Raw genomic sequence first — 21,062 nt, 5'->3', positions numbered from 1 at the left:
GGGAGAAATTGTTTGAATGGAAAGGAGTCAAAAAAATTAATGTGGGACTCATCAACGCAGATGTTTTGCTGGGGACGGGCCGAATTTTGTGGAGCCGGTCAAGTTCAGGGTCACCCCGAGGACGACAGAGTGTGTTATTGAAATGCATAAAACACATTATACACTCATATCTATGTCTGTCCATGGCAGCAGAGAACATGGCATATGATGAATCGGGTCTGTGGACCAGTACAATCACAATTCATTTTTTTTAGCAATGCCCATGTTGAGGGTTAGGCCCAAAAAAACTTGAAATTCGGAAACCGTAATGGGTTTCCATGTGAATGGTCTGGCAAGGTTTGAATTTGAGTTGGCGGCAATAAACTGTTGTGCATATAAATTGCTTTGATCCACAATCAATGCATTCAGATCTTGTGTGAAAAACAGCTCCAAAAAATCAATGTGATGTTTCCACCTGAATTCCGGGTTGGGCAGTGAATGGGGGAAGTACAGGTGCTGCAGAATTTGTGGGCTACCAATCGGGATTTGCAAGCACATCCGGAAGGATACTAGGGGCTCTACGGGCCTGTGTGCGAATTCTTGGTAGTTGCTGGACACTACTTGTGCCTGCCACCGCACCAGCTTGTACTGCACTTAAGGGACTCGCCACAGAGCACCTGGCTATCAGGGACTGCTTGAACCGCTACCAAAAAATTTACCGGCAAGTGCTAATAGAGATCAGGCTTGATTCTGCAAACACTGCAGTTTTGTGTGCAATGTATCAAGTGACAATGACCTACTGACACTGCACTTGCTGGGGGAGAAGGGGGGGGGGTAAGTGTAGGGGCTAAATGCAGGTGCTGGCAGGTGCCGGGGCTGATGCCGCTAACGCTGCATTTTTGAGGACACTATACTAATGTGAACACTGGTATAGTGCTGATCTGATCAAAGATATTGATCTGTTCAGACACTACTAGCAATGGAGGTTTATATTGTGTGAGCGTCTTCCTGGCAATCAAGGGGTTAAATGTGATTGCTTGTGTACTGATGGGCAATCTGATGCTATCTGGGAGGGGCGTGAAAACCATGGGAGTGTGAATCACGTATATATACACATCATTTTGCGCACCCGTCCTGCCCTGTAGCAGTATTTCTACTATAGGGCGGCATGGAAGCGGTTAAACATGTTCAGTAAAACAAATTTAAAAATCAAATTTCGTCATAAATTTAGGCCAAAATGTATTCTGCGACATGTCTATGCTAAAAAAAATCCCAATACGTGTAAATGAATTGGTTTGCGTGAAAGTTATAGCGCTTACAAATGGTGATATAGATACTGTAATTTTTTTTTTTCTTTTTTACTAATAATGGCGTCGATCAGCGACTTATGGCGGTGATCAGGGACTTATAGGGGGGACTGCGGCAGACATTCTGACACTGGGGGGAACTGACTTGATGTCACTGACATCTCCAGTGACACCAATACAGTGATCAGTGCTAATGGCACTGGGCAGGAAAGGGTTATCAATGAGGGATGATCAAAGAATTAACTGTGTGCTGGGAGTGTTTTACTGGGGGGAGGGGGTGTGTGTGCTTCACTGTAAAGCACACTGCTCTGGATGGCTCTGCTCAGCCATTCAGAGCAGTGTGGCCAAACTGGACAGGAAGGAGGACTGTTGGTAAACAAAGCAGCCCTCCTCCCCGTCGGTAATCCTCTGCAATCACCAGGCGCTGGTGGGTAATCACCGTCCGGGACCTGGTGATTGACACCGGAGGCTGCTATCTGTGGTGCGGGTAGGGCGCTCGCACGCCCCCTACCCGGAAATGCGAAATTACGTATATGTATGTAATTTTGTACACCGGTGTCGCCCTGTAGCAGTATTTCTGCTATAGGGCGGACGGTAAGTAGGTAAAAGTAAAGTACATATACATACATATAAAAATAAACACACACATGCAAACACATATACACAGACACACACACACACACATATATGTACACACACACACATGTATACACACACACGTACGTACGCATACACATGTACACAAACACCTGTACACATGTGCACACAACTACACACACAGGCACATGTATACAGCATTATGAAAAGTTACAGTACCTTAGCTGCGACACCCCAGTTGAGAAAGGCAGGATTGTTTTCCCATGAGATTTGAGCTTCTCAAAATGTATAGAATCCAGAAGGCAGATGACGTCACCCTTGCCTAGATGCTGTGAGCAGGTAAGTATGTGATATAGCTATTTTTCTACCCCACAGGTATTTTTTATGCAGCGTTTTAGGGAGAAGGGAAAACTTGAATAGGTGGACCTTTACACCGAGGTGGAAGTTCTGCTTCAAGATCTTGGTTGCGATTGGGGAGTATAGGATACCTGGATTCACAGTGCGTGTAGTACAGTGTGCTTTGCATTACATGAATGCCATGGTGCTAGAGAAGTCAGCTTACTTTTGTTTTGTTTGCAATTCAGGGAAGAAGTTCATGCAGTAAAGGAGTTGGTGGAGGACAATTTTGAAAAAAAAAATGCATCAAGACAACAGGTAAAACCTGAAAATGGATTAAAGGTTAAGATGCCTTATGCAGTTGCCCTACAACATACCTTTTCAGTGGTCATTTACAGTACTGGTGGTAAATTTATTTCCATTGAATAAAATAATTCCCATGTTTGCGTTGCAAAACAATGCACATCATCAACAAACAAAATTCCTATTTGGGAGACTTATAAATTTTAGGTTTGGGACCACAGTACATTGGGGTGCCTTGATATGGCTTACACATATATTTGCAAATGTCTGTGACTAAACCCCTTGCTGTTAATGTGAACTGTTAGGCAGAGTCAATTTGGTTTGTTGCAGACTAGCTGGTAAGTGAGCTGGGAATTTTTGTTTTTGATGTGTGTTGCCCTTCCATGTGTTCCTTACTGAAAAGGCTAATTATAGATTGGGGTGGTCACCATTTGTTTGTACAATTTGACATGATGACACACTTCTTGAGGGGGTGTCCATAATGGCCAGGTTATTGGATAATGCGGTCTGTCATTCAACATTGAAGAGGTCCTGGAGTGGATGGGAACTCCTAGATTGTAAGTTTGAAAGAGCAGGGCCCTCGAACCCCTCGTGTATTGTTTTGTTACTGTATTGTCTCATGTACTGTCCCCCACTATAATGTACAGCGCTGAGCAAACCTTTTGGCGCTATATAAATACTGTATAATAATAATATGGCAGCATTCTGGGTATTTTATTTATTTATTTGTAAAGGTTGAGTTAGGCTTTAAAATTTCAAAACCAGGAAGACAGAAAAGTAAGTGGAGTATTTGGTCAGCTATAACGTTCACATCTTGTTCTGCATTGACAATAGTTAATTTGGGGCAGATAATGTTTGCAGATCGTTACTGGATTTTTCTAATTAAGACATTGAAATGTCCTGTTTTTCAAGACACAACTATTCATTAACAATACAGTAATTTTTCTGGATAAATATAGTCTGGATACTATGGATACCTAATAATCCATAAATTTTAATATCCATTCTACTACTCAACCATCTTAACTGATTGCTATTTATTTCAGGATTAGCACTGTAGTATCTTTCCAATATTTTTTTGGGATTATCGGGTGGGAGACATGTTAATAACTAGCTGCTCAGGCTATTCACTTATTTTTTTTTAAGTGCTGAAGCCTGCTTTGTTTTTAGCCCAAGAGTCAAAAGAACACCTTAGCGGGAAATCGGAGGGAAGACAGTCTACCGGAATTAAATTTGTTCCATAGAAATGAGTATGCCAACATTATCCCGCAAGATGATATCAACTTGGAGGCCATGATTGAGCGATTAGAGGAAATAGAGGTAAGATTTAAGAGACCATATTGCTGTTATAGGAATCATTGTTTAAATACTATCCATTGTATAAGTCATACTGATTTTTGCCTAGCCTTTTAATTCCAAACTCATACTTCTGAATTTTATTCATCCAGACTGGGCACTCACAGCATGAGTATACTACGAAATATGTTTCCATCTAGCTTAGGCACCACAGTATATTTAAGATTCATACTGAATCATCTCCAAACTATAGTCTATTCTACAGAATCATTTTCTTTATCTGATTTTTCTTAAGATACCAGAATATCTCTGCAACTGTTCTAATTATTTGTGTTGTTTCTGGGGTATCTTAGAAATACCAGGAATCAGTTCGTCAGAGGTATACCAAGATAGTCTATTCAGACCAAGATTTTTGGGCACAAGAAGAAAAGGGTAAATATCAATTATTTGTTTTTTGGTTCACATACAATATCCATGCAAATATTTGCAATGTCTTTGATTGTATATCCCCTTACTAAGATGGTCTCTCATTACAGATCGACTGCATGCAAACATGGACAAGAATCCCAGCTCTCCCCATCCCATTATAATCACAAAGTCTACAGAGAAACAGAAACCTCTAGTGGAAATTTTGTTGGAGGAACCTGTAGAAGGAGAGTAAGTAGAGGATAATATTCACTAAAACAACTTTTATTTATTTTTGTTATTTTTATGCTCCAGCCTGCCAGTATTTTATGGCTGCCATCACTTGAAGGCCAACTTCAGCTGATATTTTAGTTCTGCATAGTTAAAGTACAACTTCAATAAAATAACTTTTTCAACATACTAGTTAGGATCATATATCTTATTTGTTTTATATATATATTTAGTGATTTTTGTTACATAGTTTTATGTGGAATGCATATGTATGTAGGTTTCGGGATATGTGACTAATTTATTTAAAAACATTGTCTACTAATATTTACATAATTATTAATGTATCTGTCTGTCTTATGCAAAAAAAACATGGCCAGAGTATACCCTCTGTTGGCCTGTGTAGCAGGGTCACCTTAAAAAAAAAAACGGCTTAAAGGATAAGTTCACCTTTATAATTTTTTCTAAATTCCAGTTCACCTATGTACCAATATAGCATTAATGTACTTCTTTTGCAGAAATTCAAAAGCTTTCCATTTTTTCTACCCACCTTTATGTCAGTGTCTAGATGGCTGTCTGGAAAGCTTTTCTGTTACTTCGGCCTTATTTCCTGCAGAGACTTTAGGTCGTGGCACAGGAAGGAGTTGACCAGCTAACCTCATTAGCACACACCCTGCATTATCTACCCGCCGACCTCCCACCCACTTTCAGGTGCACGACTATTAACCACTTGCCTACCGGCCATTTTTTCCCCCTTCCTGCCCAGACCAAGTTTTAGCTTTCAAGGTTCTCATACTTTGAATGACAATTGTGCAATCAAGCAAACCAAATTGTTATAATTTTTTTTGAGACAGACAGAGCTTTCTTTTGGTGGTATTTAATCACAACTGGGGTTTATATTTCTTGCTAAACAAACTAAAAAAAGACCACACATTTTTTAAAAAAAGTTTTCTTTAGTTTCTGTTAAAGTTTTGTAAATAAGTAATTTTTCTCCTTCACTGATGGGCACTGATAGGCTGCACTGAAAAGGAGCTACTGATGGGCACTGATGAGGCTGCACTGATGGGTAATGTGAGGCCGCACTGTTGGGCACTGTTAGGCAACACTGATGGGCATTGATAGGTGGCACTGATGGGCACTGTTAGACGGCACTAATGGGCAGCGCTGATGGGCACTAATAGGCAGCACTGATTTACCTGATGGGCACTGATTGCCAGCACAGATGGGCACTGATGGGCACTATTGGCTGCACTGATGGGGCTACACTGATCACCAGGACACTAATTCCCTGATGATCAGTGTAGATGTTCCCTTGCGAAATGCCGCTTGGTGTACAATTTCCTTTCGATTTTTCGGAACTAGGAAATAGGAGGACCCACCAATCCTACCCAGTCACTCTGTATCCAATCAGGAAGGCCCTTGCACTACATAGTTTATGGTAGATTTAAAGGAGAATGTACAATCAGATTGTATAGTGTATGTGAACTTTACAGAACCCAGAACACAATTTTCCTGCTTTCAGTATTACAGTTCTGTTCACTCAGTACACTCTGCCAAATGAATGATCTATGCAAGATGAAAGATAAGGTAGAAAAATAAAAATTCATGTCTGTGTATTTAGTGAGAACTGTGATCACTGATTGATTGCATTTCATTTAATAGTCATGCACCTGGACATTGGTGGGAGGTAGGAGAGTAGATGATGCAGGGTGCGTGCTAATGAGGTCAGCTGGTCAACTCCTTCCTGTGTCATGACCTGAAGTCTCTGCAGGAAATAAGGCAGAAGTAATAGAAAAGCTTTCTAGACAGCCATCGGGACACTGACATAAAGGTGGGTAGAAAAAATGGAAAGCTTTTGGATTTCTGCAAAATAAGTAGATTAATGCTATATTGGTACATAGGTGAGCTGGAATTTTGAAAAAAAATGGTGAACAAAGGTGAACTCATCCATTAGAGGAGAAGTACAGCCAGCGCTCTTTTGCCTGGATCACAGGAATGCAGTTCGTTTTGCACTCCTGTGACCCATTTTCAGCTGACAGCGGGCTGAAGTCAGCTGTTGGCTGACGTCACTCAGCCAGTCTAGGCTGAGGAAAGATCCCGAAGTTGGAATCCACCCAGAGTCTGGAGCAGTACCTGCCTCAGTCTCTCGACAAGTCGCTGAGCGCTTGAGCCAGCCAATCCCTCCCCCTCCACAGCCCAGCGCTCCAGTGTGTTTGGGGGAGGGGGGATCAGAGCAGACATCAGTGACTGACAGTCACTGCTCATAGCAGCAGTGAGAACTCAACGGTCAACACAGGGGGCAGATGCAGCATCAGACTGATGCTACATTTACCTAGGTAAGTATAATTTTGGGGAAAAAAACTTCTCTTTTAGTTCATTTTTACTAACTTCAAACTGAGCCAAACAGTTGCCACTTTATATTGGGTCCTTAATTCCATGTCTAAAGTTATAAACAGTGTCATGTGCAGCAAGAATGGTTTACTGGCCATCATGAAGGTCTGTGCTTGTCTATTCGCATAATGCACAGCAGAAATGAGAGAGGTTACTTGGGATGTTTCATTCCAGTATAGTTTCCTGCACCTTTTACATGCGGATCAAATTGTCCTCCAGCTGCTTAGAATGATCACCTGTGTCCACAAGGTTTTTAATATAAGCAGTGTTACAGTTTGTCCCAACCACTGCCAAAGTCTCTTTTGTTGGACAGCTTGGTCTATATGTAAACTTGGAAGGCAGTATAATTAGAACCATGTGAAATTTTGAAAATCAAATTTAAAGTCTCTTGTATAACAGTTACAATAGGTCCCAAATTCAGTTACTGTGTTCTGCACAAGTAAAAAAAAAAATATTTTCTTGACGAAGGTGAATCCTCCATCTGTGTCTAACACTCGACCTCCCAGACACTGCAACTCACAGTTGGAGAGTTTCAGTAACAGGCAGTGCTGTCAATCCAAAAAGAAGTTGGCAGGACTTGGTGTGACCAGGTGCTGACTGATAAACTTGTGAAACAGCAGTGGCAATGCTGCTGGCCAGGCCACCCTGAAACATGTTTCCCACTGTACTGCAAGCAGACAGCTCATATGAAAGTGTCAACTCTACTCTGAATTTAGGAGCAGTGAAGCATTGTTGCCACACTATCACAGGAAGCAGTACATTAGGTGGACTTCACTTTGCTTGATCAAAAGGTATTTGTGTGAATTTGCAGGAGGATTAATAGAAAACTGTAAGTCCACGTGCCTATAACAATGTACTGCAGCTCATATTTTTTAATGGGAGGCCTTTGTTCTACTTTAGAGTAATGTAGTCATAAAAGTAGTGGTCGCTTTGAGCACATTAAGGAGTTTTTGTCTTTAGATCATAGTTATTACTTTGCATACATTGGTTTGCTATGACCAGTACGATAGCAAAATAACCAGATTTTTTTCTTCTAAACAACAGAGGATAAGTGCCTTGCTGTTGACTATAAAAGCAGTTATATGAGAGAATGTGGACTGTTTTCATTCCCTTTTCCCCCATAAATAACTGGAAGATAAGAACTCAGCTGTTGCTCTTATTATATATTATGCATATAAAACTGCAAAGCTGGGGTTCCACTTTCTTTTCTTAAAGTGGAAAACCTCTTTAATGAATTGTCAGTATTGACTCTTATTCTATACACAACAAACTTTTATTTTTCTCTATTGTAGTTCACTGCAAATAAACAGAGAAGAGTTGTCTCGATCCCCTCCGCACCATTTTATTCGGCATCCACCATCACAAGATAAAGGACTTAGGATCTCTGTTCCTCATCAGATGCTACAAAGTATTCAAAATTATGGAGAGAAATTTGACAGACACCTTCGGCTGACATCTCATGAGGAAGTGGGTGCTTTCAACCCATGGCACATTGCTGAGAGGTAAGTGATTAGTGTAATAAGTCACTTTAAGTCATTGGCAGGAAAGCAATAAGATATATTTTTAAAAATATGGCCATTCTTAGCCTTTTGCTAGGGTGAAACCTTTGCAATCCTTTTCAGATCTCAGGGAAAACCTCCTAGTAATTAAGATATTTACAGCTTTTGGTTCATTAAAGCTATAGGTAAATTGTAGATATAGAAATAATTAAGCCCTGTTTCACACCTGTGCGACTTGTCATTCGATTTTACAGTTTAAAATTGCATGACAAGTTACACAGTATTGTCCACAATGAAACAGTTTGAAAGTAGTTCCTGCACTGTTTTTTGCACTTTTAGATGTGGCTTGCATAGACATCTGTGCATGAAGTTGCACAGATGTGTGCCAAGTTGCACTGATATGTGACTTTGAAATCATGCGACTTTAAGAGACGTCACATGATTTCAAAGTCGGATCCAGTGTGAACCAGGGCTAAAACACAGACAGTAAAATTTGTAGTGTGCCTTTAAAACCTTTGGCTACTTTTCACGCTGATGGAAGCCCTAGAAACTACTATAGGAAATCAAGTGTTTTATGGAATCCTCGTTGAGAAATATTGATGTATTGGAGCCAGATAATTAGCATTTTCATGAGGAGGCCAGTAAGAGCACCTTTAGATACTTTTTCCATAAAAGGTTCACTTTTTTGGCCATTTGCATCTCTGAGCTGCAGAGCTTAAAGTGGAACTGCACTGAATTTGAACACCACAAACCAAAAATGCTATTTAATTCATTGTTAATATTCAGAGCAAACTCACCCATCCATCCATGTCTCCATGCTTTATTTTGCTGAGAATTAAGTTTGGAAAACACCCCCTGGTATTTCTGGCAGTGGCCATATTGAGTAAGGGCAGATGATTCATGTAGTATTTACTTCCTGGAATCCATATGCCCTTAGCTCAGGCATTGGCTGAGCTCAGAACCCTCCCTCCCCTCCCGAAGGCTCCTGGGATGTATGAAATCATTTGCCAAAGCATGGAAACCAGGAAGTAACTAAAGAAATGTAAAAAAAAAGTTTAAAACAAGTAAATATGATATACTTTCCTATCTTTTTAATAATGTTAGCAGCATAAGGATTAAAAATGGTCAATGTTGATTGAGAGAGTGAAGTTCCACTTTAATATGCATTGTATGCATTTTTTATTGTGTTGCAGTGTGTTTTTTTTTTATGCAGTAAACATACAGTGCATGGCCATTCAGTGGAAAATATGCTTACTGGAAACTGCTCTAAAGATTAACAAGGAGAATTAAAAAACCATGCTACATGCACTGTGCTAATGAAGATAATTGTCCCCTTGTGCCTTAGATGCAGTTTACAGTGCATTAAAACATGTCTGCAGTGTGAAAGGGCCCTTACGTGCTTGTATAATAGTTTTTACTTGAACTGTGGAAGTATTAATACGTGGAATGCTTTACTTTAGTCATCTACCTTACTTTATCTTCGCTAGTAACATGGATGGAATTATGATACTCTTCTGTAATTCCCTTTATTCATTGTTTTACAGCTTGGCAGAAGATCTCATGAATGACGCTTTAGGTGAGGTAGCAGCAGAGCTACATGACCTTTGTGATGAGTACGCTGAAGCTGTCTTCACTTCAGAGTTTATGGAACCTGCAGAAAACAACCATTAATCTTCCTGGTTACTTTGCTGTCTTAATGTTGTAGTTCCCTACAATGTGTGTACAATACTACCCCTCAATCAAATGAAAGGAAGAAAGGGTTTCTCCCAACACGTCACTTGATAGCTGTAGCAGCTTGTAAAGGCTTGTGTACCAGCTTAGGGGTAAAGAACAGTTGATAGGTAAGGGAATTATTCTATTAGCAGTACAAACAAATGGCAACAGCCCCTATTTTATTAGCACCTAAGTGCAGGCACCACATAGTGCCTGAGCGAGTCATTTATGAGGGAGGAAAAAAAACCCTTCTATGTATCCCACACTCAATGCCAAACTTCCCCAATGTTCAAATGGTATGTTTGAATTTAGAAGTCAGATTCCCTTTGGCATCACAGTCCAGTGTGGGTGCCTCAGTAAAGTGATACTAAAGACTCGTGTTTTATTTGATTTTTTTTAAATAACAAACATGTTATACTTACCTGCTCTGTGCAATGGTTTTACACAGTGCAGCCCTGATCCTCTTCTTTTTGGGTCCCTCATGGGCGGTCCTAGCTCCTCCCCTATGCCAACTGACCCCAATAGCAAGCCTCGCTTCTGAGACACGCTCCTATGAATGAACATTGTCCATTGACACACACATTGTGACTTAGCCCCACCCCTGCTCTCTCCTCGTTGGCTTACTGGCTGTGATTGAGAGCAGCAGTTGCCAATGGCTCCCATTGCTGTGTGAGCTGATGAAGAAAGAGATCCAGGAGAGCCGCTGCTCTCATGCACATTGCTGGATCAGTATGGGGCTCAGGTAAGGAGGGGGGCTGGGGGGAAGCAAACCTTCTGCCTTTAGAACCACTTTAAACAGCTATGGCTGATTATGGGATAACAGGTACTTTGGGGATTCTACTTGGAGTTTAGCATTATGCATGAGTAGCAATATTAGTTAAAGTGTCTCTTGCCAAAATATTTTTCTTCTTAAAAATGGCTCCTGCCAAAAAGATTATTAATACTTACCAGTTTTATTGGCGGCAAGTCCTGTCTTTGCTCTTTTGGTGGACTCATTTTTTAACTGTGATAAATTCCTCATTATTTTAGAGCCACTTTTCATTTTTTTTCTATTTTAAAATATTGCTAATGGAGTTTTTATATTTGTTTATAAGCCGAGACTGCTGTTTTTTAATTTTGTATTCTTATACATACTTTTTATGTACAATCTACTCTGTAAATGCTACCTCAACAGCTACAAACTTTCTATGTATTTTTGTATTTGGAGTTTTTGTAATACATTACACTAACCTGTTTACTGATATTTTAAATTAGAGAAGGCAGCCTACAAAGATTAATTATAAGGGAAATACAAATGAAATATGTGGCCATATTTGTCCAGGGCGGTGAGGGGGCTTAATCACTTGCCTCTACTTGTATTCATTTGCACAAATACATATACTTCAAGGCTTTATAAAAAAAAGTGCAGTGCCCAACATTTTTAAATGTTACATTTGGGTCATCTCCTAGCTGTTTTAGCAGTGTCCATATCTACTTATTTATCCTTAAACTTTTGTTTACAATAAGAGTCAGCCCTTGCAAACCTCAAACTCATAAACATTAAGCCCCCATCCCTTTTGGAACATTCAGATTTAAGGCTTCAATTTATTCTATGTTGGTAGATGGTGCGTTCTCCAGTCCTTCTTGTATTTGTCACAGCAGAAAATGAGAGACTCCCATTGCAAATACAACTGGCAGAGAACTAAGACAGTAATTGCAGATGAGATCTCATTGTTGGAGTTTCAAAGAAATGCAGGGCTATTGGGCACGGTACCGTTCTGTCATTTATACAAAGCTGAAATATGAGTGCCTTTCTGGTCCATTTTTTGCATAGTGAAGTCTCTAAATCACATGATTTCTGCATCAGGAAGGAGTAATCCATCCCTGAGAATTAGCAGACATGACAAGCCCAAATGTAAAAAATCACCTTTTTGTTTCTGAGCCTTTGGGGTAAGGGATCAGTCCACCTAAAATTAGGATTTTTGTATTTGTCATAAAATCTTTTTCTTGGAGTCCATAGAGGACACAGGAATTCAGATATTGATGTTTTATAATGCCCCCTACAGGACAATTGGACAGGGTCCCCACAAACCTTCAGGGTGTTTTCCAGTTCACAGGCCAATTCTCCAGGGAGGTGGGAGGTACGCAGTGCATAAATAAGGTCTGAAATACCTCTTGTAATTCTGGGGTGAGAGCTGGAGACTGAGGTGCCTCAAAACCCTCTCTTCATAAATAGACTGTTGGGACTCTGAGTCAAAGATGGTCACTGCAACCAGTGGCCTGGCCTGTTCCAAGGCCTCAGGATGGTCAGAGATAAACCATGCAGAAGATTGAGCTGGGGCATGCTTAGAGCCAGATTTAGCCTAGGTTCACATATATGCGATGTGGAAAACACAGTGAATCCTGTGCACTTCCTGCACTACATTGAAATCGCATCGCTTTCATGCGATCTGCTGTGGGTGTCAGTTAAATTAATGGCACCCCAAAACAGGTAAAAAAAAGCAGTGCGATTGCAAGAATCAGATCACATGCATTCAATCCGATCCGTTCCAATGCCAGAGCGGCAAAAAAAAGATGCCTGCACCTTTTCTGTGTGGTGCGATTTGAGCCTATACAAAATGAATGGGCTCAAATTGCACCGCAAAGAATCACATGTGATTTGAACAGGAATGCAGTGCGATTCCTGTCTGAATCACACGCCGTTCCCGTTGCACTAGTGTGAAACTAGGCTTACTGAATTTCTCAATGATCCTGACTGCAAAGTCTTGAGTTGCAGTAAAGACTCCTGACAACAGGGAAGGGGGTAAAGTCTTAAAACTAAAAGATTACCAGATTCCACGTTGCTGGTGTGGGTTCCCTCAAAGTAATGGCATAATTCAGCGAAGAGAGTCAGATGGGGCAAATGCTGTGGCAATGCCGCTGCTCTTGAAACCGCTCCACTATTAACTTTTACAAGTACAGTATTTTCTGGCGTATAAGACTACTTTTTATAGTTAAAAATATACCCCAAAAATCTGGGGTCGTCTTATACGCGGGGTATAAAAGGTGAACCTTGAGTTTGTTTGGGTGAAGCTGGCTGGATGTGTGGTAATATGTACATACAGTATACCGTGCTGAGCCAAGCTGGCTCAAAACAAATGTCCCTATGACAGATTAATCTGTCAGCCCGCTGAATGTGCGGTATATACAGTATACTGCGCTGATCCAAGCGGTTTCAGAAGCGTACCGGTACGTCCCTACTGTAATCAGCCCGCTGGATGCGTTTATGTATGGTAGCTGTGGCTACATACAGTATACACTGGGCCAATCACGGCGAGTGATGTATTCTACTAATGAATACAAAGCCTGCTCAGATTGGCTGAGTCAGAGAGGTGGGCTGATGATGTCACAACCTCAGCCAATCCGAGCAGGCTTTGTATTCATTAGTAGAATACATCGCTCACCATGATTGGCCCAGCGTATACTGTATGTAGCCACAGCTACTGTACATATACACATCCAGCGGTCTGATTACCGTAGGCACGTACCGGTACGTTTTGAAACAGCTTGGCTCAGTATACTGTATATACCGCACATCCAGCGGGCTGACAGATTAATCTGTCATAGGGACATTTGTTTTGAGCCAGCTTGGCTCAGCGCAGTATACTGTATGTACATTACTGCACATCCAGCGGGCTGTATATATACTGTATACTGTATGTAGCTGAAGCTACCGTATTACCGCACATCCAGCGGTAACCATCTGATTTGGAATTTGATCCATATGATGACTGTCTTACAAATGTATCACAAGATGTCATTCATGAACTACTGATGTCAGAGGATGAACATGAGGATTTTGAAGGATTTTAAGTACTGGTAAGTCATAACCATTTTAGTTAAAAAATCTGATTTTTTTAAATGGTGTTGCCTCAGAAGGGGGGTAGTCTTATACAGCGAGTATAGCCCAAAACCTATGTTTTAACTGGAAAATTAGGGGGTCGTCTTATACACCCAGTCACCTTATACGCCGGGAAATACGGTACATGAATTTGCCACAATGCAGAGCCCAGCATCTGAAGGTCACATTCCAGGCTAGCCCCACATCCACATGTTCAACATGTCCAATGTGGTCTGGGTATGGCATTCCAAAGTCAGGCTTAGGAAAGACCAGCATGGTCCAGAGTGGAGAAAAAAAGTTTATTCTCCTACCACACTAGAAAAAAGAATCAAGTTGGGTGGAAAATGGTTACCCTGGGGCTAGCCTACAATTTTTGTGCTTGATAGTGTCCAATCCTGTAGGTGGCAGTTTAACCTGACAGTATCTGAATTTCTGTGTCCTTCAAAACTCCAAGAAAATAATTTTACAACATTCATATTTTTAGGAGGACCAATCTTTCATCCCAAGAGCTCAGAAAAAATGTGATTTTCGCATTTGGGCATGTCACACCCATGATTTCTCAGGGATGGATATGTAGAAATCATGTGATCTAGAGATTTAACTTTCCAGGAAAGTCAAGGTTTCCTATTCATCTTCACACAAGATACACAATTTTGTAAGAACATTGTTTTGTAAAAATAATTAAGTGTGTATTTATAAAATAACTTATTTCACAAATGTGCTGGTGTGTTTTTTGTTTTATAATTGTCACTTTGCTGTTTGCGTGGTTTGTCACTTCATCAGTGTGTTATGTTTTAGTTAATAACGGTGTTCTGGACTGGTTTGTAGAAATATCTTGCCCAGAGCAAGAATTTAGATCCATTCTTCTAGTGTTTAATCTGCACTAATGAACTTGGCATTCTAATTGTTTACAGGAAATCTGCTGGATTCATTTATAGATGTTGTCTTTGTTTTTTAAAGGTGCATGCTCTGGCACTAAACCCTCAACTCTTGTTTTACTACTTAATGAGTCATTGACCTGGGGCAAGCAAGAATGTCAACATAAAATGCCTTTCCTAACATTTTGTTAAATGAAATCATTTACTTATTTACATGATATATACATTTAGGCAGGGCCTATTAATGCAATTAACAGCAGTGATCATATGTAACTAGTACTTTTTTTTTTCTTTTTTTCATTTTGTGGTTTGCCCCAGGCTGATCACTCACCCTACAAACCATTACAGCTGCCAGGCTTTCATATTCACTCACTGGCTTTGATTTAATCTCAATTTAAGCTCAAATAAAAAAAGTGAATCCCCCAGCAGTCATTCAAATTAAAAAGCAGCTCCGACTCCTATATTTACATGATCTTTGATGCTGTCCCTCAGAGATTCACCTGGTCACCAGTTCACAGCTCCTGTTCTGAGCTGAATAATTGCCAGCATCATGTCTGCAGCAGTTAGGATCCACCCACCAATAGAGGAAGAATAAGTGACCAGTAACATGACCATACTGGAGGGAAGACACCTAGAAAAGTAGGTGTGCATACTTTTTTTGGGGGAATGAGATCCTGAGGTTGGGCTTTAAGTGACTGACCTAGAAAGAGTGTACAGTTTTAACGTCACTAGCAGTGAGCTTGTTCCAGGTTAGTGACTCCGACAGCCAGGCAACTTGTATTTTCAGTAGATCTGCAGTGGCAGACACCATGAGGTTGATTTTCTAAAACTGGAGTACTCAGAATCTGGTGCAGCTGTGCATGGTAGCCAATCAGGTTCTAACTTCAGCTCACTAAATTAAGCTTTAGCAATAAAACCTGGAAGCTGATTTATTTCTATGCAGAGTTGCACCAGATATTGCACTCTCCAGTCTAGTAAATAACCCTCACGTTTCTGTCTTGTGTTTTTTTTTTTTTAGTGATTTTAGAGCAATATTGAGGCTGTTCTAGGTCTTGTTTACAAAATACTCCAGTTCTAGTATGGGATTGTTAAACACAGATCATAATGGTTGTGCTGGCTGTCACTTTAAACAAGCTGCTAGCAACCTTTTTACCAAGCTTCATGGCCTGCTAGCCACTCATTCAAAATGACACTTGGCACTGTTAAATAGTCTGATTAACATCCACATACAGGAACTGTATGTTTTCTCTAATGGCTTCAACAAGGCAGCTTAGATATTTCCAAAAGCATTGCAAAAGTTTGCTGTACACAGTCTGGGGAATTAAAGCGGAGCTCCAGTCAAATTAAAAAAAAAAAAAAAAAAGTCAGCAGCTACAAAAACTGTAGGAAGCGGGTACCTGTCAAACTTGGATACCCCCTAACCGTCCCCTCTGGTGTTCCCCCCCCCCCCCCCGTTTCCCAAAGGTGCCAGTCCTTGACAGGGAGTGGGGGACAAAGCCTTACAGCAGAACGTCCCCTTTTTGGTGGAGCTCCGCTTTAACTAAGCCTTCTGCACCATTATAACGACACAGGAATTTGTTAGAAGTGGTGTCTATCTGCGCCCTCTGCACCTGTTTTGAATTCAGAGTGAAACAGAAACTAGCGTGGGTCCGCACCTGATTAACAGAGGCAGTATATAGAAACCTGCCATAGATTCCCACCAGCTTGTGCTCCTTTTGTTACTTAGAGGCAGAAATTTTGAAGAGTTGTGCAAGCATCTGAAGCCTATGTGAACAAGGCCTTAGAGTGGAATTCCAGGCAAAATGATTCATTCTTGATAGTGTGCAGACGAATTTAACCACTACAGGGCAGCAGGGTTGCGCAAAATCACGTATACAGTTGTGTTCAAAATAATAGCAGTCAGACATCACTAACCTGATCAACCACTGTTTTTGGTAGAAATGATATTTCTACATGGCAAATAATTTACTAGCAGGTGTAGTAGAGTAATAGAAATCCAAGAGACCCAACAGTCATGACATGCATGCTGCTGATTCTGTGTAATTGAATCACTAATTGAAAGGGGCATGTTCAAAATAATAGCAGTGTGGAGTTCTATTAGTGAGGTCATTCGTTCTTTGAAAAACAGGTGGCAAATATTGCCCTTATTTAAGGAAGGAAGGCAGCAAATGTTGTACATGCTGGTTACAGTGCATTTCTCTCTGAAATTCTGAGGAAAATGGGTCGTTCCAGACATTGTTCAGAAGAACAGCGTACCTTGATTAAAAAGTTGATTGGAGAGGGGAAAACATATAAAGAAGTGCAGAAAATGATAGGCTGCTCAGCTAAAATGATCGTAAATGCTTTAAAATAGCAACCAAAACCTGAAAGACGTGGAAGAAAGCAAAAAACTACCATTCGAATGGATAGAAGAATAGCCAAAATGGCAAGGACTCAGCCAACAATCAGCTCCAGGAAGATCAAAGAAGGTGTAAAGTTACCTGTGAGTACTGTTACAATTAGAAGACGCCTATGTGAAGCCAAGCTATCTGCAAGAAGCCCCCGCAAAGTCCCACTGTTGAAAAAAAGACGTGCTGAAGAGATTACAATTTGCCAAAGAGCACATTGACTGGCCTAAAGAGAAATGGCGCAACATTTTGTGGACTGATGAAAGTAAGATTGTTCTTTTTGGGTCTAGTGGCCGGAGACAGTTTGTCAGACGACTCCCAAACACTGAATTCAAGCCACAGTACACTGTGAAGACAGTGAAGCATGGTTGCGCAAGCATCATGATATGGGGATGTTTCTCATACTACGGTGTTGGGCCTATTTATTGCACACCAGGGATCATGGATCAGTTTGAATACATCAGAATACTTGAAGAGGTCATGCTGCCCAATCCCTGGATCTTAATCCAATAGAAAACTTGTGGGGTGACATCAAAAATGCAGTTTCTGAGGTAAAACCAAGAAATAGAGAAGAACTGTGGAATGTAGTCCAATCATCCTGGGCTGGAATACCTGTTCACAGGTGCCAGAAGTTGGTTGACTCCATGCAACACAGATGTACAGCAGTTCTCAGAAACAGTGCTTATACAACTAAATATTAATTAAGTGATTCAAAGGAAAGCAAAATCTTCAAACATTTTTCAGTTTATATAGTGAATGTTTGAGTTTGTAAAGAAGAATACAAACACTATTTTTTTGAACAGTCTAATATTCACTTTTCTTAAATTTTTTTTAGAGGAACAACACAAATTTGATATATTTTTCTTCATGTTTTGGTTTGGAATATAATGTGTAATGTTCCCAATGCATTTGTGTGTATGGAAATAAAAGCTATTAGCAGTGTGTTGAAAAAAGTGAATAAAGCTCAAAATCCTTCTATTATTTTGAACACATCTGTATATACGTGATTTTGTATTCCCGGGTAGCGGACAAACGCCGCTTCAGCTGTCGAAGCTGTCGTCCTGGACGGAGATCCCCCACCGGCACCCGGCGATCGCTGAAGAACAGTGACAAAGGAGAGGTCTGTAAGTAAACAATACAGATCTCTCTGCTGTCAGCACCAGCATGCTGCTTTACATTTCTCTGCATAGCAGAGCAATACAAAACAGCATGCTTACACAGTAAAACCGCACACAGTTAACCCTTTGATCACCCCAGATGTTAACCTCTTTCTGCCCAGTGTCATTAGTACAGTGTCAGTGCTTTTTATTAGCACTGATCACTGTATTAGTGTCAGTGCGGATTTCAGCGGCAGTTAGTCAGTTCCCCCCCCAGTGTCAGAATGCCTGCCACAGTCCTGCTATAAGTCGCTGATCACTGCCATTACTGGTATAAAAAAAAAAGAAAAATTCCACCATTTGTAGAAACTGTAATTTCCACGTAAACCAATCAATTTACATGTATTGGGATTTTGTTTTTAACAAAGATGTAGCAGAATACATTTTGACCTAAATTTATAACAAAATTAGATTTTTAAAATTTTTTTACTGAATGTTTTATATTTTTATTTCAAAATTGTCAGCCTTTTTATGTTAATAGCCCAGAAAATAAAAACATCAGAGGTGATCAAATACCACTGAAAGAAAGCTCCATTTGTGGGAAAAAGACATAAATTCATTGGGGTGCAGCGTTGCATGACTGCGCACTTGTCAGTTAAAGTAACGCAGCACTGTAATGCAAAAAATGACCTGGTCAGGAAGGGAGGTAAATCCTCTGATGGGCAAGTGGTTAACTTCTTTTAGTGCTTTTATTGTTGTGTAAGCAGCTTCTAATAATAGTTTATCTTTAGAGTGTGGATTAGAAGATCTTATACTTTTTTGTGTTACTGTCAGTGTCCCTTCACTTACTGGCCTTGTGACAGGTGCCAGACAGCATAAAAAGATATGGAAAAATGTTTTAAAAAAGGATGTAACCCTTCCACTCCCTATACAATGTAAAAAAAAACATTTTCTCTCACGTTCATTGACAAAGCCTCTCTTTAGTCTTGACCAAACAGGGTTTTATAGCGCCAGCTATAGCAGTAGAACACTTGGCAGAAAAAAAACTTGCTACCTCCTATGGGCAGTCCTCTCTGGGCATAAAACCCCCTCTCTGCTTTAGGAAAGCAAGGTATTTCTGCCTAGTGTTTGGGAGTAAGGACCTGTTCCCTGCTGGGCCCTTTTCGTTCACAAGCTTTTTTATTTTTTCTGCGTTACATACAGTTACACAGTTACATAGTTAGTCTGGCTGAAAAAAAAGTCCATCTAGTTCAACCATAAAAGGGGAAAGAATGTTTATATCCTATACTCACAGTTGATCCAGAGAAAGGCAACCCCCCCCCCCAGCAATGCATGATCCAATTTGTTCCTGCAGGAGAAAAAAATCCTTCCTGATCCCCAAAAAGGCAATCTGATTTCCCCTGGATCAACTTTACCTATAAATGTTAGTATCCAGTTATATTATGTGTATCTAGGAAAGAATCCAGGCATTTTTTAAAAGTAATCTACTGAACTGGCCAACTCTTGAGGGTGTCTATACCACACTTTCACAGCTCTGTGAAGGAACCTTTCCATATCTAGAGAATAAGTCTTCTTTCCTCAAGACATAAAGAGTGCCCCCTTGTCCTCTGTGATAACCTTAACCCCTTTGCGCCGGCCGCACGCAGATGTGCGGCCTCCCGGCGTCTGGGCCTAGACGCCGAGCGGCCGCACATTTGCGTCCATGGAACTAAATACATATGTGCTGAGAGCGCGCGCCCTGCGCGCTCCCCGCACACATGTGTAGTACTCACGGAAAGGTCCCGCTCCGCTCTTTCGAACGGGACCTTTCCCGATCATGTGACCGCCGTGACGCGTCATCACGGCGGTCACATGATTCCTAAACCACGCCCCCACCGCCCCGCCTCCCGATGTCAGAATCTCTTAAAGGGCCGGGAGGCGTCGGCGGGAAGGGGTTAAGGAGAAGAACTTTACACCAAGTTCACTATATGGACCACCTATGTATTTATACATGTTGATCATATTCCCCCATAATCTCCTCAAGAAAATACATTCAGTTCCTCTAATGCAGTGGTTCTCAACCTTTCTAATGCTGCGACCCCTTAATACAGTTCCTCATGTTGTGGTGACCCCCAACCATAAAATTATTTTCGTTGCTACTTCATAACTGTAATTTTGCAGTGGGAGGACTAGCGCCCCATCACTGATGTCAGTGGGATGAATAGTGTCCCATCGTTGGTATCAGTGGGAGGAATAGTGCCCCATCATTGGTGTCAGTGGGAGGAATAGTGTCCCATCATTGGTGTCAGTGGGAGGAATAGTGCCCCATCATTGGCGTCAGTGGGAGGAATAGTGCCCCATCATTGGCGTCAGTGGGAGGAATAGTGCCCCATCATTGGCGTCAGTGGGAGGAATAGTGCCCAATCATTGGCGTCAGTGGGAGGAATAGTGCCTCATCATTGGCGTCAGTGGGAGGAATAGTGCCCCATCATTGGCGTCAGTGGGAGGAATAGTGTCCCATCGTTGGCGTCAGTGGGAGGAATAGTGTCCCATCATTGGCGTCAGTGGGAGGAATAGTGTCCCATCATTGGCGTCAGTGGGGGGAATAGTGTCCCATCATTGGCGTCAGTGGGGGGAATAGTGCCCCATCATTGGTATCAGTGGGAGGAATAGTGCCCCATCATTGGTATGAGTGGGAGGAATAGTACCCCATCATTGGTGTCAGTGGGAGGAATAGTGCCCCATCATTGGTGTCAGTGGGAGGAATAGTGCCCCATCATTAGTATCAGTGGGAGGAATAGTGCCTCA

The 21,062-nt window shown here is 41.1% G+C and overlaps 1 protein-coding gene across 2 annotated transcripts in view; it reads left to right on the top strand.

The window, feature by feature from the left end:
- Positions 1–13,155, top strand: part of KIAA0753 (KIAA0753 ortholog) — a 56,358-nt gene extending 43,203 nt beyond the window's left edge. For both annotated transcript variants that reach the window (XM_089683790.1, XM_089683792.1), the window contains exons 12-17: positions 2,468–2,537; positions 3,693–3,842; positions 4,172–4,250; positions 4,355–4,475; positions 8,135–8,344; positions 9,886–13,155. In XM_089683790.1, the coding sequence (XP_089539916.1) occupies positions 2,468–2,537; positions 3,693–3,842; positions 4,172–4,250; positions 4,355–4,475; positions 8,135–8,344; positions 9,886–10,012 (757 nt within the window). In that variant the 3' untranslated portion in view covers positions 10,013–13,155. The remainder of the gene's footprint in view (positions 1–2,467; positions 2,538–3,692; positions 3,843–4,171; positions 4,251–4,354; positions 4,476–8,134; positions 8,345–9,885) is intronic.
- Positions 13,156–21,062: the final 7,907 nt, after the last annotated feature.

The sequence above is a fragment of the Staurois parvus genome, unplaced genomic scaffold (genome assembly GCF_062004578.1).
Source record: "Staurois parvus isolate SC_StPar_1 unplaced genomic scaffold, SC_StPar_1.0 ptg000321l, whole genome shotgun sequence".
Lineage (NCBI taxonomy): Eukaryota > Metazoa > Chordata > Amphibia > Anura > Ranidae > Staurois > Staurois parvus.
This window is presented reverse-complemented; position numbering and strand designations above follow the sequence as displayed.